Source organism: Spea bombifrons, chromosome 8 (assembly GCF_027358695.1).
Source record: "Spea bombifrons isolate aSpeBom1 chromosome 8, aSpeBom1.2.pri, whole genome shotgun sequence".
Taxonomy (NCBI): Eukaryota; Metazoa; Chordata; class Amphibia; order Anura; family Pelobatidae; genus Spea; species Spea bombifrons.
Window position 1 is genome coordinate 506,656 of NC_071094.1, and position 22,227 is coordinate 528,882.

Sequence of the window (22,227 nt, forward strand, 5' to 3'; positions counted from 1 at the left end):
CTCTCTGTCTGTATCCCGCGCTCTCTGTCTGTATCCCGCACTCTCTGTCTGTATCCCGCACTCTCTGTCTGTATCCCGCACTCTCAGACTGTCTGTATCCCCCACTCTCTGTCTGTATCCCGCACTCTCTGTCTGTATCCCACACTCTCTGTCTGTATCCCGCACTCTCAGACTGTCTCTATCCCACACTCTCTGTCTCTATCCCACACTCTCTGTCTGTATCCCGCACTCTCAGACTGTCTGTATCCCGCACTCTCTGTCTGTATCCCGCACTCTCTGTCTGTATCCCGCACTCTCAGACTGTCTGTATCCCGCACTCTCTGTCTGTATCCCGCACTCTCTGTCTGTATCCCGCACTCTCAGACTGTCTGTATCCCGCACTCTCAGACTGTCTGTATCCCGCACTCTCTGTCTGTATCCCACACTCTCTGCCTGTATCCCGCACTCTCAGACTGTCTGTATCCCGCACTCTCTGTCTCTATCCCACACTCTCTGTCTGTATCCCGCACTCTCAGACTGTCTGTATCCCCCACTCTCTGTCTGTATCCCCCACTCTCTGTCTGCATCCCGCACTCTCAGACTGTCTGTATCCCCCACTCTCTGTCTGTATCCCCCACTCTCTGTCTGTATCCCGCACTCTCTGTCTGTATCCCACACTCTCTGTCTGTATCCCGCACTCTCAGACTGTCTCTATCCCCCACTCTCTGTCTGCATCCCGCACTCTCAGACTGTCTGTATCCCCCACTCTCTGTCTGTATCCCCCACTCTCTGTCTGTATCCCGCACTCTCTGTCTGTATCCCGCACTCTCTGTCTGTATCCCGCACTCTCTGTCTGCATCCCGCACTCTCAGACTGTCTCTATCCCCCACTCTCTGTCTCTATCCCGCACTCTCTGTCTGCATCCCGCACTCTCTGTCTGTATCCCGCACTCTCAGACTGTCTGTATCCTGCACTCTCAGACTGTCTGTATCTCGCACTCTCTGTCTGTATCCCGCACTCTCAGACTGTCTGTATCCCGCGCTCTCAGACTGTCTGTATCTCGCACTCTCTGTCTGTATCCCGCACTCTCAGACTGTTTGTATCCCGCACTCTCTGTCTGTATCCCGCACTCTCAGACTGCCTGTATCCCGCGCTCTCAGACTGTCTTTATTTCCTGCACTCTCAGACTGTCTTTATTTCCTGCACTCTCAGGCTTTTCTCCCCTTGTCTCTCCATCTTTTTTCCCTCCTCTCCATCCATCTCTTTCCTTCTGTTGGGTACCAGATTGTACCATCTTCACCATCACAGAGGGGGCGAGGCTAGGGATGCAGGAGATGCAGGTGATTCACCGTCTCCTCCCTGCTTCCCCTCCCTTTGCACTGGAATCTCCCAGCTCCCTGCAATGTCCCGGACACATGGACTGTCTCATCGTCGGATCCGGGGGGGAAGGGGTGTTTGAGCGCGGAATGTACCAGGCGACGGGGGAGGAGAGGATGCTCATCTTGCTCACTCGCTGAGGAGACTGAGGAGCATCCGCGGGAACCTCCTCCAACACCGGGAATACCGACCCCGGGATCCCCGAGCGCCGGACACACGGACACAGAAACATCCCCAGCACCGGGCACACGGACACCGGGAGCCCTCGGGCACCACTGGGCTCAGTGACTGACATACCAGGCCCCGCTTTGACACTGGTCTCTCTCCCCGGTACCCGCCCCCTGGTCTCTCTCCCCGGTTCCCCCGGTCTTTCTCCCGATCCCCAGCGCCGAGCACATGATGAATTACCTGCGGCGCCGCCTGTCGGACAGTAACTTCATGGCCAACCTACCCAACGGGTACATGAGCGATCTGCAGCGGCCCGAGCCCCCGGCGCCCCCCGCCCCATCCCCGGGACCCCCTGCCGTGTCCCCGGAGCCCAGCGCTGGGGTTGGGGGAGGGGGAGGCTTCTTCTCCTCTCTGTCTAACGCTGTCAAGCAAACAACGGCCGCCCTCAGCGAGCAGGTCTCTACCGCCACGGGGGCCACACGGGGGGCCAAACTGCTGCTGGTCATAGACGAGCCCCACACCGACTGGTGAGCGGGGGTGATGGGTATTACATGGGGGCAGCGGTATTACTGGGGTATTACAAGGGGGCAGGGGCATTACTGGGGTATTACAAGGGGGCAGGGGTATTACTGGGTGGGGTTATAATGTAAAGATGAATGTAATGAGGAAGGGCATTGGGTATGGGCAGGGGTAAGAGAAGATGACTGGGGCAGGAGTATGAGGCCCGTAGGGCAGAATCAGACACACCAAGAACCCCTGTCCAGGGGCTGATGTATGGGGCAGGGGTGGGGGTGGGATGGGGAGGGAAGGTCACGGGAATAAATATGGTGCGAGAGACAGGAAGATGGATTGGTGCAGAGCAAGAGAAGATCTTCTAGATCGTAAGCTCCTGTGCGCAGGGGCCCTCCTCACCTTTTCTTTCTGCCCTCATTGTAATGTGATGCACCACTGGTTATGTCCTGCTTGCTTGTTGTACTGCACTGCAGTGTATGATGGCGCTATATAATACATAAGTAAAGGATAATATAATCTTCAAGGTCACCGCAAGATACCCAGTGAGTAGGGACTAGAGGGGGCACGGCGGCCAGGGAGGGAAAGCGTAATCATGGCCGCGGGTCAGATCGTCACCATATATAATGTTTAATAGGAGATTTCCTCTATACAGGGAGGACTGGGGGGTAAATTTGGGATGAGGTGCATGGGGTATAAGGGACGTAGCATTAACCCTCCGTGTTTAGTTAAGCAGCAGTGAAGTAATTCTATATAACTTTGTTCCCATAGTATGTTCCATATGTCCTGGACCGTATATAACATATAGAATGTATAACTCGGGCTGCGTCCTGGCAGTAAGACTTGTAAGGCCTGCATATCGAGCCATGTCCACGACGAACAGCGTAATACAGAGAGTATTGACCCGCGTGGGGGCAGATAACCTGTATCACGGGAGAGGACATGTGCTACCAAGAAAAAAAATAAGGGACATGGGATCGTTAATGTGATTGGCTCCTAGAGCGAGGGGCCACACATGTCACGCTGCCTTGTGTCCTATAGTGTTATATATATATATATTGCATGCAGTCATTATCTCGCAGGCTGACGACTTGCTGTTTCCACAGTTTTTAGGGAAAGTGATAATTTCACAGCCTCCCCCACTCGTTCCCGGCTGTATTTACTGCAGTCATTACTGGATGGGAGCAGCGATCACTGAATCCCAGAGCGGATCCCAGAGCTGACCTAGACCGAGTCCCAGCTCCCCACGCCGACCCAGAGCAAGTCCCAGCACTGACCCAGAGCGAGTCCCAGCTCCCCGCACCGACCCAGAGCGAGTCCCAGCACTGATCCAGAGCGAGTCCCAGCTCCCCACGCCGACCCAGAGCGAGTCCCAGCTCCCCGCACCGACTCAGAGCGAGTCCCAGCTCCCCGCACCGACCCAGAGCGAGTCCCAGCACCCCACGCCGACCCAGAGCGAGTCCCAGCACTGACCCAGAGCGAGTCCCAGCTCCCCGCACCGACCCAGAGCGAGTCCCAGCTCCCCGCACCGACCCAGAGCGAGTCCCAGCACTGACCCAGAGCGAGTCCCAGCTCCCCACGCCGACCCAGAGCGAGTCCGAGCTCCCTGCACCGACTCAGAGTGAGTCCCAGCTCCCCGCACCGACCCAGAGCGAGTCCCAGCACCCCACGCCGACCCAGAGCGAGTCCCAGCACTGACCCAGAGCGAGTCCCAGCTCCCCGCACCGACCCAGAGCGAGTCCCAGCTCCCCGCGCCGACCCAGAGCGAGTCCCAGCACTGACCCAGAGCGAGTCCCAGCTCCCCACGCCGACCCAGAGCGAGTCCGAGCTCCCTGCACCGACTCAGAGTGAGTCCCAGCTCCCCACGCCGACCCAGAGCGAGTCCCAGCTCCCCGCACCGACCCAGAGCGAGTCCCAGCTTCCCGCACCGACCCAGAGCGAGTCCCAGCTCCCCGCCCGGACCCAGAGCGAGTCCCAGCTCCCTGCGCTGACCCAGAGCGAGTCCCAGCTCCCCGCGCCGACCCAGAGCGAGTCCCGGCTCCCCGCGCTGACCCAGAGCGAGTCCCAGCTCCCCGCGCTGACCCAGAGCGAGTCCCAGCACTGACCCAGAGCGAGTCCGAGCTCCTCACGCTGACCCAGACCGAGTCCCAGCTCCCCGCGCTGACCCAGAGCGAGTCCCAGCTCCCCGCGCTGACCCAGACCGAGTCCCGGCTCCCTGCGCTGACTCAGAGTGAGTCCCAGCTCCCTGCACCGACCCAGAGTGAGTCCCAGCTCCCCGCGCCGACCCAGAGCGAGTCCCAGCTCCCCGCGCTGACCCAGAGCGAGTCCCAGCTCTCCGCGCTGACCCACAGCAAGTCCCTGCTCCCCGCGCTGACCCAGAGCGAGTCCCAGCTCCCAGCCCAGCATGAGGCTGAGTGGGTGATAAGTATTATGCCGCAGCCTGCAGGGATCTGCCTGGGTATTTGTCATTGTTGAAAAGCATAAAGGGCCAGGAAGGAGGTGCAGGGCTCTGCGTTGGCTGCACTGCTGCGGTTATGTAGGAGGTAGTGCTGCTGGGTAGTGGAGCGAGACATCATTGTGTTTGCAGCAGTCTCTCTCTCAGATGTTACAGATCACAGAGAAGATTTATCTCACATTCTCATAATCCGTGAAATGCGGCTGAGCTCATTCTCTGCGGCTGCAGCGTCCGTCTCCACACTGCGTCTTCGCAGCTTCTCGCTGGGCTCGATTATCAGGCGCAGCTCTCTGCAGAACAGGGCATTGTTTGGCGTGAATGGGTTAGGATTATTGAGAGGACGGCATATGGCAGCTGAGTGCTCTGTGTTGGGTGATGGCGCACGCTGCTAATCTTGCCGATGTTGTGCTTGTCGGATGTGTAGATACATGTGTCTTAATCCAGGGAGTTAATCTGATTTCTGGCGAGACACGCTGACTGTCGGCCGCACTCTCCTCATACATCCATATCCAGCCTTCATAGGCATCCAAAAGACAGACCCTTGGCCAAACACACGCCTCTCACTCACTTAGGCTCTCTGCCCCCTGGCCCTCTATCATACCCCAGATAATTGCCCCTATTCTATTCCCGGTGGGCAGAGGACAGGGTAGTTTGGCCGTAGGGTAATGGTGTAAATGGTTTGGCCGCTCACTGACTCGTCACTTCGTTCACAGGGTAAAACACTTTAAGGGGAAGAAGATCAATGGAGAATATGACATTAAAGTGGAGCAGGTGAGTGAGGAAAGATCTTACCTGTGTCATTATATGTTACCCCGATATACTGCCCTGTGTATTACCCCATATGTCTCACACAGCAGTCTATCTGCCCGGAACCTAAAAGGAAAAACAGGTGGGGGGGACCTGATAGGGCACTGGAATCACCAGAGTTCACCGGAGCTCTCTCCATAACCAAACTCCCTCTCCCCATCACTCTCTCTTCAACTGAGCTCACTCAAGTTCTCTCTATTACTGAACTCAATGGAGCTCTGGCATTACCGAGGCCACCAGAGCTCTCCCCATCGCTGAGATCATTGTAGCTCTCCCTATCCCTGGGATCATCGTAGCTCTCCCCATCACTGGGATCACTGGAGCTCCCCCCATCACCGGGGTCACTGTAGCTCTCCCCATCACCGGGATCACTGTAGCTCTCCCCATCACCTGGATCACTGGAGCTCTCCCCATCACCGGGATCACTGTAGCTCTCCCATCACTGGGAATCACTGGAGCTCTCCCCATCACCGGGATCACTGTAGCTCTCCCATCGCTGAGGATACTGGAGCTCTCCCCATCACCGGGATCACTGTAGCTCTCCCATCGCTGGGGATACTGGAGCTCTCCCCATCACCGGGATCACTGTAGCTCTCCTATCGCTGGGGATCACTGTAGCTCTCCCATCGCTGGGGATCACTGTAGCTCTCCTATCGCTGGGGATCACTGTAGCTCTCCTATCGCTGGGGATCACTGTAGCTCTCCTATCGCTGGGGATCACTGTAGCTCTCCTATTGCTGGGGATCACTGTAGCTCTCCTATCGCTGGGGATCACTGTAGCTCTCCCATCGCTGGGGATACTGGAGCTCTCCCCATCACCGGGATGACTGTAGCTCTCCTATCGCTGGGGATCACTGTAGCTCTCCCATCGCTGGGGATCACTGTAGCTCTCCCATCGCTGAGGATACTGGAGCTGTCTGGTAACTGAATCCTGGCTCATTTTGTTTCAGGCTGAGTTCTGTGACCTGAATCTGGTGGCGCACAGCAATGGCAGCTTCTCGGTGGATATGGAGGTTCTTAGAAATGGAGTGAAGGTTGTGAGGTGAGTCCAAGAGGGACGTGAAGAAAACGACTGTGTCTGCTCGTCCTGCTCCTTTGGGGGCTGCATATAGCATGGTGGACCCCTTGGTCTCCGTAGGAATAGTGCGGCCCTGATTTGCCCGCACTAAATATACTGCCCTTCGTCCCAGCTCTCAGTCCTAGGGCTGCTTTCTCGCAGGCTGTGTACGGGGTATTATTGCCCGTCTGCGTGTACTCGCTGTTAAGTCTCACATGTGGCCGGCCAGCCGGCGCCGCGCGGTGCACCTCCAGCCGAGATCTGGCGCATGACTCCGGACGCGCGTTTGATAGCGAGCTGCCGGTGCTGTCGGAGAGCAGGGAGCGCCGCTGTTTAATTAGGGGAGCATGTCACAAATCACAAATACTTTGAGATGGAAACATGAATACATGCAGAGGCGTTTAATGAACCCATTGATCGAAGCCCCGGCGTAGCTGTTTATCGCGCAGGGATATATTCACGTTGGGCTTTGTATTCACCGCCTGTTATTGGCATTTGCAGAGACGGATAGATCTGTTTCCCTGATTTGTAGAGTGGAAATTAAACATTCAGATTTTACTAGATGTTGACAGAGATTATATTATTATTATTTCTATTATTACAATTATTGTTATTACTATTATTATTATTTCTATTATTACTATTATTGTTATTACTATTATTATTATTTCTATTATTACTATTAGTATTATTTCTATTATTACAATTATTGTTATTACTATTATTATTATTTCTATTATTACTATTATTGTTATTACTATTATTATTATTTCTATTATTACAATTATTGTTATTACTATTATTATTATTTCTATTATTACTATTATTGTTATTACTATTATTATTATTTCTATTATTACTATTAGTATTATTTCTATTATTACTATTATTGTTATTACTATTATTATTATTTCTATTATTACTATTAGTATTACGATTATTATTACTATTATTAACATTTTTATTATTAGCTCTACACTGCCGGCCCTGTCCGCTGTCTATAACACCGAATGACATGGGGAGGGTGTGTGCGTAGACTGCATGTATTTCCTCATAAATGACAAATGAAGAGACAGAGCCAGTCACAGACCAGTAGAGATCTCCCAAGGGCCCCGTGACCTGTTGACCATGGGAGCCACAATCAGGAGCCCAGCAAACGGAACTGAAAGCTGGGATTCATTGCGTCTCCAGGCGGCTGTTCTGGAGTGGCCACTAGGGGGTGCTGCGGGTGTAGAAACATCATATCAGCTCATATATCCTGTGAGATTATGACAGCGGCCCCTGTGACAGTGGCCCCTGTGACCGCGCGGCCCCAGACCTGCGTTTGCTGGTGAATGGGAAGCGCTGTGTTTTCCCGTGAGTCCCGTAGCTTTTTCTATGCCGTGAGATGGCGACACGTGATCTCTACACGCCGGCTTCGAGCTGCTCCCGTGTAACCTCATAACACGATTGCCCGCTCCTCATAGGTCACTGAAGCCGGACTTTGTGCTGATTCGCCAGCATGCTTTCAGCATGGCGCGTAACGGCGACTTCCGCAGCTTGGTGATCGGCCTGCAGTACGCCGGGGTTCCCAGCCTCAACTCCATCCACTCCGTGTATAACTTCTGCGACAAGCCCTGGGTGGTGAGTACCCGCTAGGCGCGAGACGTGGGCTTCCCCCGCCAGCGGCTGCTCCTGATTCTCCTCTCTCTGCTTCCTTTGCAGTTTTCGCAGTTGGTTCGTCTACAGAAGAAGTTGGGACCTGAGGAGTTCCCGCTCATCGAGCAGACCTATTACCCCAACCACAAGGAGATGGTGAGTCACTGAGAACCCCCCGTGCAGCTCGCCTGCGCCTAGCACACTCATTTCCTGAGCAGACACACACCTGCCACCACCGGCTTGCGGCAGACGGCCCGAGGCGGCCGGCCCGAATATCTCGTTTCCTGCACGGAACACGCCGGGCCTCGACAGCCCTGGAATTTGTGGTTTAGGGCTTGTGGACGCGGCTGCATGACGTGGTTTCCTGCCGTTCTAGGGTGAGGCATTTTCTGGTATGCTCTAGATTCAGGCAGATCTATCACCCAAGGAGTTAAATTACGGTACATGGGTCTGTTTCTAGAAGCAGACGTGTCCGTTCAATGTAATGTGTCTAGCTGAACATTCACCCATAGATCTTCATGTGAATCCTAAACCAGACATGTGAACGTCTCTTCAACCTAGAACCAGGCATATGAAAGTCTCTTTAACCTAGAACCAGACATGTGACAGTCTCTTTAACCTAGAACCAGGCATTTGAACATCTCTTTAACCTAGAACCAGACATGTGAAGGTCTATTTAACCTAGAACCAAACCAGACATGTGAAAGTCTATTTAACCTAGAACTAGACATGTGAAAGTCTCTTTAACCTAGAACCAGATAAGTGAAAGTCTCGTTAGCAGACATTTAGGGTCTGTGTATGAAGAAGCTGAAGCATCAGTCTAGAGCCTTTGTTCCTGGAACCGCCGGAGTGAGTCTCCATTCACAGTCGGGGAGACACATTTACGTACAAAAAGAAACATGAAAATCTTTATTGAAGTCCCACTCGTTGTAAGAAACTATGTAACAGGAGAAAGGATTTTATATATCAAGCTGCTGCCCTCCAGCCAACATGCGCGGCTCGCACACAGCAGAGGGCCCTGCAGTCAGTGCCTTTAAGTCAGTATCAGCGCTCTAATACCTCTAATACCTGCTAAACTCTAGCACCCGCTAATACGCGGCACGCGGACGGCCCCCTGCGGACAGGCGCAGCCCGGTGCGAGCCAGCGGTACACCGTGGTGCCTGTGCAAGGAGTAAACATACATTGGGATGGGGATGCTGTGCGTCGGTTCCGTGCCGGGGGTCCTAATGTGCTTTGGACTTGCGGATGGTGGTGAGCAGCCGGGACTTCTGGGTCTCCCAGGTACACAGACCTTTCCCCATGTCCAAGCAGGCCAGGCTCGAGGCTTGGGAACCTGCGCCAGTTGAGCTCCTCTGCATCAGGTGGTCCGTCCAGAGGCACTGCTGGTCCGAGGTGACCTCGCATGGCACGCTGTAGCATGGTACGATCTGAGGAAGAGGGAGAGGCGTCACACCCGGCGCTTATAATAGGGCAGACTACAACTCCCATAAACTCAGGCAGCCTCTAACGCTAAGGAGCCGGAGGTCTTGATGCGGGGCTCTGGTGAGCTGGAACCGGCCCCCTCTCTCAGGTGAATGCTGGCAGTTGGTGGCCGTGTAATAAAAGTGGCGTGATATATGCAGGGGGCAGTAGTCTCTGCCGTAACTTCCTGCAGTTCTGCCCCTTGGCGGGGTATTCTCACACTTTGTAGGTTTATAAAGATCTGCTTTTTGTGCCCTCTGCAGACTACCTGCCCGGTTTTAACCCCCGCCGGAACAGCACGCGGCTCACCTGGCAGCTGCAGCCTTTCTCATACATCTGCGAGAATCCCTTCTTCTGAAAAATGGTCAGGGAATCCCAGGGGGCGATGAAACCGCAGGCGGTGATAACTACCATGCCGTCCACTATAGAGCCTGGGGAGCAGAGGCAGGGGTTACACATCCACGGGCGAGAATGGAGGCGCCGCGTGTGACGAGTGGAGAGAGGCTCAGAGGGAAGAGAGCAGGGGAGGGCCGGGTGCGGAGCAGCGCAGGGGAGGGCCGGGTGCGGAGCAGCGCAGGGGAGGGCCGGGTGCGGAACAGTGATGGGCCGGGTGTAGAGCAGTACAGGGGAGGGCCGGGTGCGGAGCAGTGTAGGAGCGGAGCAGTGAGGGGTGGGTGTGGAGCAGCGCAGGGGAGGGCCGGGCGCGGAGCAGTGTAGGAGCGGAGCAGTGAGGGGCACGTCGGGTTGGGTAGGGAGAGGGTCAGGATGACGGGACGGTTTAGGGGGCGCTGACATCTCCTCACCTGTTATGAGGAACTCCTCGCTCCTGTTGGTGGATTTGTGTTCGTAGCCGCACAGACTCTCCGTCTTTGACGTATGAACGACCTCGATATCCCCCATGTCTTCCGGGGCCTTAAATACCTAGAGAGGTGCCGACATGTCTCACTGCGACGGCGCAATACGTCTGTCTGATAGATCGAGTGCTGGGGAGAGCTGTGGGGAGGGAATCTCTTCTATAATGGGGGAGAGCTGTGGGGAGGGAGTCTCTCTTCTATAATGGGGGAGAGCTGTGGGGAGGGAGTCTCTCTTCTATAATGGGGGAGAGCTGTGGGGAGGGAGTCTCTCCTGGAATGGGGAGAGCTGTGGGGAGGGATAACAGGGAGAGCTGTGGGATCTGCTGACTCCAAGGCTTTCTGCGTCATGTATTTCTGTTTGAAGGGGGTCTCGGTTAGGTCTATAGACTGCGCGCTTGGGGTCTCTGCACACGGTCGGGGCAGACAGCGGTCTCGGGATGGAAACTGCGTGGGTCTCGGCACAGATTGGGGTGTTTGGAGAGGCTCGCGGGACATACCTTGGTTGTCTTGATCCTGTACTGGTTCCAGTGCTCTCTCTTCTCACTGTCTGTCTGCGCAACAAACTTGCCTCGAATCACTACAGACAGACAGACAGACAGACAGGCATGTTTATACACAGTCACCTAATACTATGAGACGCTACAGAATCACAAACCCCTGGGCTGTCTCTGTCTTCCTCCCCGTTCCCCTGGGCATCTCTGTTTTTTCTTCCTGTCTCTTTCTCTCCCTTTCCTCTCAGCCGTCTCTCTCCCTATTCCCGTGGCCTGTCTACCTCTCTCAGTCATGGACTGTCTTCTCCGTTCCCCTCTGCTGTCTCTTTCCTTCCCTGCTGCCCTGGGCTGTCTCCCTGACATTCCCCCAGACTGTCCTTCTTTCTCCCCGTTGGTCTCTCTCCCTGTTCCCCTTGGCTGTGAGTCAGAACAGTCTTCTGGGCCGGCCGTCTCTCTCCTGTCTTTCTCTCCCTGCTCCCCTGAGCTGACTCATTTTTCTCCCTGTTCTCCTTGGCTGTCTCTCTCCCACCCCAGTACCCTGGACTCTCTCTCTCACCATTCCTTGCTATATGTTAGAGTAGTCTCGCAGGCAGTCTCTCTCCCCAGCCTGTCTCTCCCGTCTCCTGGCTGTGCGTCAGAGCGGTTATGTGGCAGCGAGTGTTGGGGGAACGCAGCCATAGAACTCACCTACAGCAGAGTTGCAGTACGCAGACTGGGGGTGAACGTGGCTGCAGCTACAGCCCAGAGCCCTCTGGCTCAAGCACCCCAAAATGACGATCAGCAACACGGGGAACATGATGAGCGCCGGTTACCAATACAACTGCAAGAAGAGGATAGGGTGAGGGAGACCGGAGTGGGGACTCAGGAGGGTGAGGGAGACCGGAGCGGGGAGTCAGGAGGGTGAGGGAGACCGGAGCAGGGAGTCAGGAGGGTGAGGGAGACCGGAGCGCGGAGTTGGGAGGGTGAGGGAGACCGGAGCGGGGAGTCGGGAGGGTGAGGGAGACCGGAGCGGGGAGTCAGGAGGGTGAGGGAGACCGGAGCGGGGAGTCAGGAGGGTGAGGGAGACCGGAGCAGGGAGTCAGGAGGGTGAGGGAGACCGGAGCGGGGAGTCAGGAGGGTGAGGGAGACCAGAGCGGGGAGTCAGGAGGGTGAGGGAGACCGGAGCGGGGAGTCAGGAGGGTGAGGGAGACCGGAGCGGGGAGGGTGAGGGAGACCATAGTGGGGAGTCGGGGGGGGTGAGGAACGGGTAGTAAGGGTTCACTTACCTGATGACAGGGTACCCGCTCACACTCTTCACGACTGCATCTCACCACTTGGGCTGTGGAATTTAAAGCTCGCTTCGCCCCCTCCCTCCTGTGATATGATTGGCCGAGAGCCGAGGCCGAGACGCCTTCCCTCTTAGTCAGAGATTTCAAAACAGGAATAAGTCACAGAGCTGGGAAATTATACTCAGTACCCACAGCGAGGACCTGTCAGCGGCCCACAACACACGGAACCGACACCACCCGGGGCCACACACAGAACCGACACCACCCGGGGTCACACACAGAACCGACACCACCCGGGGCCACACACAGAACCGACACCACCCGGGGTCACACACAGAACCGACACCACCCGGGGTCACACACGGAACCGACACCACCCGGGGCCACACACGGAACCGACACCACCCGGGGCCACACACAGAACCGACACCACCCGGGGCCACACACAGAACCGACACCACCCGGGGCCACACACAGAACCGACACCGCCCGGGGTCACACACAGAACCGACACCACCCGGGGCCACACAAAGAACCGACACCACCCGGGGTCACACACAGAACCGACACCACCCGGGGCAACACACAGAACCGACACCACCCGGGGCCACACACAGAACCGACACCACCCGGGGCCACACACAGAACCGAGACCACCCGGGGTCACACACAGAACCGACACCACCCGGGGTCACACACAGAACCGAGACCACCCGGGTACACACACAGAACCGAGACCACCCGGGTACACACACAGAACCGAGACCACCCGGGTACACACACAGAACCGAGACCACCCGGGGTCACACACACAACCGACACCACCCGGGGTCACACACAGAACCGAGACCACCCGGCTACACACACAGAACCGAGACCACCCGGGGTTTCGCACAGAACCGAGACCACCCGGGGTTACGCACAGAACCGACACCACCCGGGGTCACGCACAGAACCGACACCACCCGGGGTCACACACAGAACCGAGACCACCCGGGTACACACACAGAACCGACACCACCCGGGGTTACACACAGAACCAACACCACCCGGGGTCACACACAGAACCGAGACCACCCGGGGTCACACACAGAACCGACACCACCCGGGGTCACACACAGAACCGACACCACCCGGGGTCACACACAGAACCGAGACCACCCGGGGTCACACACAGAACCGACACCACCCGGGGTCACACACAGAACCGACACCACCCGGGGTCACACACAGAACCGACACCACCCGGGTACACACATTATGGTCCAGAGTTATATATAGATCGCGTAACAGAACCGTGACCGTCCAGGGTCATGCATACCTCGTGTAACTGACCGGTGTCATGCATACCGTGTGTAACAGACCGGGGTCACGCATACCGCGTGTAACAGACCGGGGTCACGCATACCGTGTGTAACAGACCGGGGTCAAGCATAGAGTCAGGTAAGGGGGGGCTGGGTGACACCCCCTGCCGGCTGCTGACGTCGCTGCTCACATTGTTGCCAGTAAACGAGCCGCGCGGACGGCAGTCACTTCCTGGGATTTCCCCCGAGTTCAGCCTGAACTCCACTCACAGGGGAAGCGTCTGCCGGGTTACTGAATCCCCCCCGAGACGGCACCGGCTCACACCCAGTCTAAACACTTCCAGAAACAGCCCGGATTCCTGGCCGGTCACATGGCTTCCCAGGAACACCGTGTGGGCAGCTGATTCACAATGCGGGGTCTGTACGTGAGCCCGCCGGGGCCAGGGAGGCATCTCTGCGGACGGGTCCTGAACCCCCTGCACCCCGGGGAGGCATACTAAATAACGAGCCGGGAAAAATAGGCAGATTACGGCCTAATTGGTCTCCACGGCAACCAAGTCATTTCTAAGCGCTTTAGAATAAAGTGATGTAAGCGAGACGCGGCCGGCCGCTTTCTGGGGGGTTAGAAATTCCTGTTGATTTATTAAAGCAATTTAATAGGGATTATTCTAGGAAGGAGTCATTAATGACAGCGGCGTCACGCTGTGACCGGGACACACGTGGCACCCGTCCCATCGCTGCTTATAAACAGGTGTGATGAGAGGGACACGAAACTCCACAGATCACAACACACAGCACGAGGGGTGATGCTGATATGGGGGGCGCCGCAGGAGGAGCGGTTATTCAGAGGGACCCCGTGGTTTGTTTCAGGGGCCCCGTGGCTCACAGGAATAAGGCAGGGCCAATGGGGCCGCAGCCCCGCAGAGATGTGGGTCACAGAGGCAGCAGTGTTGGTTGCGTGGGATCGCATGCCATGAAATGGTTAATCTTTTTCCACACGCTGCCTGAAAATGGAACAGAAAACATTCTGCCGGCTCCCTGCGGCCACAAAAGAGAGAGTGAAAAACCGCAAGAGACTGCGAGACGCGGCGGGGGCAGAGAGCGAGAGCGCGGCTTCCGCTACTACCTCCGGAGGAGCTGCGAGAGAGCGGCCCGCGTGGCGCACGGCGTGAGGGGATAATAATGTATAGAATATACACCAACCCCGCTCACTACCACTCTCCAGCCCTGCCCACTCTCCCGGGGCTCCTCATACCAGTCCCGTTAACGGTAAACGCGGGCCGGGCGGGTATTTAATACCAAGAGCCGTGAACACGCAGCGTGAGGGATATGTATCCGATATGCTCTCCCCGGGGGGCCGTGCGCAGCCCGTGTGAAGCGTGTTACTTTAGGGGAAATTACCCCCATTACTCTCCCGGAATTACCCCCATTACTCTCCGGGTATTACCCCCATTACTCTCCTGGTATTACACCCATTACTCTCCGGGTATTACCCCCATTACTCTCCGGGTATTACCCCCATTACTCTCCAGGTATTACCCCCATTACTCTCCGGGTATTACCCCCATTACTCTCCAGGTATTACCCCCATTACTCTCCCAGAACTACCCCCATTACTCTCCGGGAATTACCTCCATTACTCTCCGGCTATTACCCCCATTGCTTTCCGGGAATTACCCCCATTGCTCTCTGGGAATTACCCCCATGTGCTTTCTATTAGCCCCGTCCTGAAGCTTCTCTCTCTGTCTTGCAGCTCACGGCATCCAAGTTCCCCGTGGTGATTAAGATGGGGCACGCGCATTCTGGAATGGGCAAGGTGAGTCCTGGGGGTGAACGGGCCGGGTGGGCACACTGGACACGGGTGGGCAGGATCCCTCGTCAGGGAGCAAAGGTCCGGGTCCGGCAGGGGGGGCAGATAGATTTACATGACAGGTCACATACGGGACGGCCCGACCACGACTCAGGGGGCAAATCGATCACTCGCAGAACTCAACGTCCCTGGGCCACGAGGGTCACTCACAGGGCAGGCGGGTCACCGAGTGACGGATCTGTGTGCCACGAGGGTCACTCACAGGGCAGGCGGGTCACCGGGTTGTGCAATAAACATGTAAGCAGCTGCAGCAGGTGCGTCTGTCGCGTTCTTCCCCTTTTCTTCTATCTGCTCTTCATCTTCGGTTCCTCTTTCTCGTTGCGTCATTTTTCCTCCCCGGTTCCGCTTCATGCACTCAGGTGAAGGTGGACAATCAGTACGATTTCCAGGACATCGCCAGCGTGGTCGCCCTGACTAAGACCTACGCCACGTCGGAGCCTTTCATCGACGCCAAGTATGACGTCCGCATACAAAAGATCGGGAACAACTACAAGGCCTACATGTGAGTAGCCGGCAGGTATCGCAGGTCCCCGTATCCCCGCCACCTCCGTATCCCCGCCACCTCCGTCCCCCACCACCTCCATCCCCCGCCACCTCCGTATCCCCGTCACCTCCATCCCCCGCCACCTCCGTATCCCCGTCACCTCCGTATCCCCGCCACCTCCGTATCCCCGTCACCTCCGTATCCCCGTCACCTCCGTATCCCCGCCACCTCCGTCCCCCACCACCTCCGTATCCCCGTCACCTCCGTATCCCCGCCACCTCCGTATCCCCGCCACCTCCGTATCCCCGCCACCTCCGTATGCCGGTCACCTCCGTATCCCCGTCACCTCCGTATCCCCGCCACCTCCGTATCCCCGTCACCTCCGTATCCCCGCCACCTCCGTATCCCCGCCACCTCCGTATCCCCGTCACCTCCGTATCCCCGCCACCTCCGTATCCTGTCACCTCCGTATCCCCGCCACCTCCGTATCCCCGCCACCTCCGTATCCCCGCCACCTCCGTATCCCGTCACCTCCGTATCCCCGCCACCTCCGTATCCTCGCCACCTTTGTATCCCGTCACCTCCGTATCCCCGTCACCTCCGTATCCCCGTCACCTCCGTATCCCCGTCACCTCCGTATCTGTGTGACCTTTGTATCCATGTGACCTCCGTATCCCCGCCACCTCCGTATCCCCGCCACCTCCGTATCCCCGCCACCTCCGTATCCCGTCACCTCTGTATCCCCGTCACCTCTGTATCCCCGCCACCTCCGTATCCCGTCACCTCCTTATCCCCATCACCTCCGTATCCCTGCCACCTCCGTATCCTCGCCACCTCCGTATCCTCGCCACCTTCGTATCCCGTCACCTCCGTATCCCCGTCACCTCCGTATCTGTGTGACCTTTGTATCCATGTGACCTCTGTATCCCCACCACCTCCGTATCCCCGCCACCTCTTGGCACGTGGCGGCTCGGCGATCTCTCCTCGCTTGCTCATGGGCGGCACATCTCCTCCGTCTCGTTCTTTATAATCCGCCCTGCTGGTTTTTCAGGTTGGATTCAGTATCAGCCTCTCCCTTCCCCGCAGCCTCGGTACAGATACCGGCTGTGCCCATCGCCTCTCCGCACGTTACCCGACCGCTAAAAATACATTCTATCCGTGGAAATTGGGAAATCGGGGGAAAGGCGAACTTCTCCCCAATCCGAGCGGCGTAATAAGAGACATATCCTTCTCTATCATATAATAACAGACATGGAGAGTCTCCTGATGAGCGAGCGTAGCCTTTAGAGCGTTCGCTTATACGTTGTAACAATCCGAGGCGAGACAACCACCGGAATAAGGATTACCCCACGGGGGGGGGGGTATGGCATGTGGGCCGGAGGGCTTATTTATAAGACCCAAGACTCATGCGCTCCCTAAGCCGGGTTACTCAGATCCGTGGTGGAAAGTTTTGCCCCTTCCCTGTCAACTCCCAAAAACCCCAAAACCACAGCCCCCCCCCAAAACTGAACCCCTCTGCTCTCACATCCTCCGCGGCGTGTTCATTGCACGTCGCGCATGCACACGCTAATCGCTTGAAGCAGATAGTCCACAGCTCGACCCGCATCGAAACCCGAGCAGCGTGTTAAGGCGGGAGCCGGGAGCTGCTTTTATCCGGCACATTAGGAGGTGACCGGTGCTTTACACGCTATCACTTCCCGTCCGCGGGGCCGGTGCACGGGCCGTGAATAGGGTGAGGCTGGTTAGGTGTGATTGATGTATCACGGGTAATTATTAGGTCACTCGTTCGAAGGGATCGAGGACGTGGCATCCAACAAGAACGCCGGTTTTGGATTCATGCAGTCTGGTTAAACGTTACTAACGCTGTTATTCTGAGCCGTCTGATGTCTGAGGCATTCTGGATAAAACTTGTGTTTAACCACAAAATAAAATCTCATTTTCATTGAGCAATTTGGGACAATAGGGAATTTTCTTTCTCGCTTCTCCATATTTGGCCACAAAAGGGAAAATGCCCTGAACCGCTATCCTTTCTGAGCTCCATCCCATAGGCAGCACGATGAATGCTAAATTAGTAATGGGCCCTTTATGTTAGTGGGCCGTATGCAGCGGCCATTGAGTCTGGGTGACCCCAGGCGGGGGTAACATTGCGCGTTGCGGCAGAACTCGCCCCCGGCTGCTAAAGGTTCACCCGGTTCCTGAATGTTCCTTCCCCAGGAGAACTTCGATATCCGGCAATTGGAAGACAAACACCGGATCGGCCATGCTAGAGCAGATCGCCGTGTCTGACCGGTGAGTGCAGGTCACGCCGAACCCGGGGGGATTTAACGGGAACACAGAACGCCAGGGCGGTCGTAACGGAGCAGGTGATGAGTCCTGGACTTTTTAATGGCCGTTATTCTAGAAAACGCTGGCCCCGGGGTGCCTTTAGTTATTAAATGTGGCAGATCTCCTGGACAGGACGGGTCGTGGAGTCCCCTAGGCTGAGAAGCCACGGTCTCCTGATCCTAGCTTTGTAGGATTCTGGGTGTGTTCCTGAAGAAGCTGTCGGCTGCTCTTGGCCTAGGGGCCGGAACAGAAATCCTGCGACTCTCCGCTGCCTGATAACCGTTGCCGCTGCTTGTTCCCGGTTTTAGGTACAAGTTGTGGGTCGATGTCTGCTCTGAAGTGTTTGGAGGTCTGGACATTTGTGCTGTGGAGGCACTTCATGGCAAAGATGGCAAGGACCACATCATTGAGGTGAGTGTGGCGGGGGGCCTTGTGTCCGGGGCTCGGCCCCCTCTGGCTCACCGTCTCTTTACAGCCCAGTAGCTGACGGTGTCCCCTTTGACTCGCTCGGCTCCCGTCGGCATTCACTGAGAGGGGCCGTCGGCATCTTGTTTACGCGCCGTCTCCATGTCCTGTCTTCATGCAGGTGGTGGGATCCTCGATGCCCCTGATCGGAGATCAGCAGGAGGAAGACAGACAGTTAATCGCCGATCTGGTTGTGGCAAAGATGTCTCAGCAGTGCAGCTCCTCACCGAGCCGTTCCGTTCATGGGCCGCAAGCTCAGGTATAAGAGGGACACCCCTGGGCTCTATGAGTTATCTCCCCGCTTTCCTGCACTTACGCCTTTGGTTTATTTCAGGCTCAAGCCGCACATGCACGGCCTGCGGGCCCGGTACAGCAGCAGAGACCACCTCCTCAAGGTGAGACCAGACTACCCTAACACGGCCCCCGAGGGCCATTCCACTAACTGTTCCATGCATTACAGAAAGCCCTGTGCCCATAGGACCATGCCGCTCCTTGGCCCAAGGCAGAAAGAGTTCCCATGGTGCACTGCGGCTGATATCAGACCACACCATCCCTCCACGCTCCTGGATGGAGGGGTGTCACATAATCCGTTGTGGGTGCCGTGGGGTGGCGCGACCCGATACACCTAAGCCTTTATAATAACGAGACCTCCCTGAGAGAGCGCAGCACAGGCTAGAGGGCAGTTAGATGAGTCTGTGAGATCAGGGGGTCGATGTCACGTTGTATGGTAACCATGGTTTTATTGCGTGTGGTCATTGTGTTCCTTAAGGTGGGCCACCGACAGCTCAAGGTCCTCAGCGCCAAGGCCCTCCTCCCCAGCAAAGACCTCCGCCACAAGGACAGCAGCTCCAGGGCCTGGGCCCTCAGCCATCCCCACACCCAGCGAACCTCCCCAGTCCAGGGGCCCAGCAGCGGCAAATGATCCCTCAGCAGCAGCAGCAGCAGCAGCAGCAAGTGCGTCCCCAGCAGGCCATTCCTCGCCAGTCGCAGTCACCCCAACGGCAGCCAAGTCCTCAGGGCACTCAGTCACCCCAACGCCAACAGCAGGGTCCTCCTGTGCCATCAGGCCCAAAGCCAATGGGCGTCCAGCCTCCTCAACCCCGGCAGCCAGGGCCACCACGGCAGCCAGTCCCAGCTGGGCCGCAGCAAAAGCCCCCACCTCCGGCTCAGCAGCAGCAGCAGCCCCCACCTCAGCAACGCCAGACAGCTCCTGGGCCTGCTCAGCAACCACAGCAACAGCGACCCATGACCCAGCAGCCCCGGCCCAATCCCCAAGGACCTGGACAAGTGTCTTCCCGTGCCGGTGGAGGACCTCAAAAGCCTCAGGTGGCTCAGAAGCCGGGCCCCGAGCTGCCCCCACCCCAGCCGCAGCTGAAGTAAGAGCCCCGAGGTGCAGGGTGGGTTACACAGGTTTCAGCTTCAAATACTATATTTTGCATCCCCTCGTTGCATGCGGCCAGAGACCCCCCAGGCTGGAGCACTCGGTGCGTTTATGTTTTTGCGTAACAGACTAAACATGGTGTCTGTGGGTAACGGGACGAGAGCCGCTCAGAGGGAAGTCATTGGGGTGACATTGTACGTCCGCGTCCGTGCTCCCAGTTCAGCTGGCCACGTAAGAACGTTCCTATTAAAGAAAGCAAAAACATCAAAGCACCGGGGGCTCCGAGACTTTTCTTCCTGCATTTTAATGAAATGCACAGAAAAAGCATCCTTAAGGCTCATGTAGTTGAGGATTTCTTAAAGTGACCCTGACTGATAATGCATGACTTTAATGGTCCATTCTCTCTCTCTCTCCTCCTTCTCCCTAATACAACCAACATGTTTCTTTTACTCTGACTTCCACATCTCTCCTCCCCGTCCATCCCACCCTCCATTTCCCTCACGATGTGTCTTTTGGATCCTCGTCTTCCCTCGGATCTGTTTAAACATCCACCCCCCCCCCCCATCTGGCATCATCTTCTCTCTTCCAACACAATCGCAATTCTCCGCTCCCCCATCCCCGACTAACCGGTGGTCACTCTCTCCTCCACCACCCGTGGCTCCCACCTTTCCATCACCTCTTGCCTCTCATTGTTCTTCTCCAGTAAGTCCCAGTCCCTCACCAACTCCTTCACCCTTGCAGACTCGCCAGCTCCGCGTTCCAGTCTTAGCCACGACGAGGTGAAAGCCGAAACCATCCGCAATCTGAGGAAGTCCTTTGCAAGTCTCTTCTCAGACTGAATCGCGTCCCCCTTTTACCGCATCGTACCCGTCCGGCACTGCGGCTCTGTGTACCACCCGTTCCCCGCTCCCCAACTCGTGTGCACGGCTTACCCTACTCCTCAAAGTGCTAATGAAGAGGTGGCTATGGAGAGAGCAAACCACCAACAATGGGAGGAAGAGAGGCGATACACCATACCTGATACCATATATCATATCTCACATCCGAGGGGCGTAGGGGTAGTTGCATGGTTTGTTACAGCCGCTGGTAGGAAGACTGGCACTCACGGCGCTCGGGGAAACTCAACGGGCCGGGATGTTTCTGGTAAACTCCATTGCCTGTGGCTTCAAATATTAACCTTTTAACACACGCTGCACCCCAGGGGGGCAACGCAAAGTGCCCCCAGCTGCCACAGAGAGCCTGTGTGTGCCAGCCCTCCGTCTCTATATAAATATATCTATTCATATCAATGTTTGGAATACGCGGTGCTCGTCGTAGTGAAATGGTGTACGTTGGCGCACGCTCGACCGCACGCAGTCACCTTGTTACGCTCTTCCTCCTGGGCGCTCTCGGTATCGATCCCTCCTGGTTCTGTCTGTTTCCAGTCCAGTGTAGTGAGGTGCTGTGAACCTTTTTGTTCTGTTTGCCGGCCCGGCTTCCTCTTGCCCCGCGGTGCTTTGAGTTCCGGGGGGCTCACTTGATTTTCTTCACCATGACCCGGCTTTGGTTGTCTGCCGTATCATTTCTCCCGTAGGAGCCTGACCCGTATGCCCGGATTATTGCCCAAATTGTGTTCCCATTCCTCCATGTCTAATTTTGTGTGGCGGTAACACTGTTGTACTGTGTGTAAATTTGCTTGCTGTGCGGTAAATATTGTGACGGGATTGTTAGTGAGCGCTGTGTTCTTTCAAAGTAGTGAAATAATGTTGTAAGTATTAAGAGTAATATATTATATATGATCTATATTAAAGAATTTAACTCCATCGCCGCTACAATAAGGTGGAGGAAGGAGCGTGTGTGCTGTTTGTTGATGCGTCTGTGTGGAAATGTAAATCTGCAAAGGCATGAAAATGCCCCAAAAATAAAGATTCATAAAACATGGAAACACTTGTGGTTTGTCCGTGGGCCGAATCTCCTTAAAGGGCTCTGACACAGAACCGGTACTTTCCTCTGTGACAAGGTGCCAGAGGATACCTCCTCTCCAGGTCGAACAGACAAGAATAATTTTTCCCCATTATAACCCGTTATATATCTTTTATATCCCTCATATTATATACTCTTCGGCCGTATAACTAATCCCGCCCTTATAACCCGTTATATCCCTGTATATTCCTCATATTATATATTATATACTCTCCGGCCGTATAACTAATCGCATCCTTATAACCCGTTATATCCTGAATATTCCTCATATTATATATTATATACTCTCCGGCTGTATAACCAATCCCGCCCTTATAACCCGTTATATTCTATATATTCCTCATATTATATATTATATACTCTCCGGCCG

The 22,227-nt window shown here is 55.9% G+C and overlaps 2 protein-coding genes across 3 annotated transcripts; one reads left to right on the forward strand and one right to left on the reverse strand.

The window, feature by feature from the left end:
* Window positions 1-1,375: 1,375 nt before the first annotated feature.
* Window positions 1,376-21,819, forward strand: SYN1 (synapsin I). Of its 2 annotated transcripts, none has more exons than XM_053473458.1 (13): window positions 1,376-2,051; window positions 5,203-5,260; window positions 6,247-6,338; window positions 7,820-7,976; window positions 8,058-8,147; window positions 15,124-15,186; window positions 15,600-15,742; window positions 17,939-18,013; window positions 18,358-18,460; window positions 18,636-18,773; window positions 18,849-18,909; window positions 19,284-19,890; window positions 20,599-21,819. In XM_053473458.1, exons 1-13 carry the CDS (start codon window positions 1,753-1,755, stop codon window positions 20,732-20,734), a joined length of 2,022 nt encoding a protein of 673 aa, XP_053329433.1. In that variant the 5' UTR covers window positions 1,376-1,752; the 3' UTR covers window positions 20,735-21,819. The 2 variants fall into 2 exon arrangements, with proteins under 2 accessions (XP_053329433.1, XP_053329434.1); XM_053473459.1 differs by having other exon boundaries at window positions 1,377-2,051; window positions 19,284-19,911; window positions 20,637-21,819.
* Window positions 8,872-11,615, reverse strand: TIMP1 (TIMP metallopeptidase inhibitor 1). The gene is made up of 5 exons (XM_053473473.1): window positions 11,486-11,615; window positions 10,805-10,884; window positions 10,257-10,374; window positions 9,763-9,884; window positions 8,872-9,419 (listed from the first exon to the last, which is right to left on the reverse strand). Exons 1-5 carry the CDS (start codon window positions 11,592-11,594, stop codon window positions 9,216-9,218), a joined length of 633 nt encoding a protein of 210 aa, XP_053329448.1. The 5' UTR covers window positions 11,595-11,615; the 3' UTR covers window positions 8,872-9,215.
* Window positions 21,820-22,227: the final 408 nt, after the last annotated feature.

What these genes read in the sequence shown, in the direction of transcription:
- TIMP1 (XM_053473473.1), bottom strand. Translation starts at nt 11,594, where the DNA reads ATGTTCCCCGTGTTGCTGATCGTCATTTTGGGGTGCTTGAGCCAGAGG. An exon ending in ACAGGATCAAGACAACCAAG is followed by an intron (nt 10,375 to 10,804) that starts GTATGTCCCGCG and finishes GCACCTCTCTAG; the next exon opens with GTATTTAAGGCCCCGGAAGA. An exon ending in AGAAAGGCTGCAGCTGCCAG is followed by an intron (nt 9,420 to 9,762) that starts GTGAGCCGCGTG and finishes CCTCTTCCTCAG; the next exon opens with ATCGTACCATGCTACAGCGT.
- SYN1 (XM_053473458.1), top strand. Translation starts at nt 1,753, where the DNA reads ATGATGAATTACCTGCGGCGCCGCCTGTCGGACAGTAACTTCATGGCC. An exon ending in AATGGAGTGAAGGTTGTGAG is followed by an intron (nt 6,339 to 7,819) that starts GTGAGTCCAAGA and finishes CGCTCCTCATAG; the next exon opens with GTCACTGAAGCCGGACTTTG. An exon ending in CGCATTCTGGAATGGGCAAG is followed by an intron (nt 15,187 to 15,599) that starts GTGAGTCCTGGG and finishes TCATGCACTCAG; the next exon opens with GTGAAGGTGGACAATCAGTA.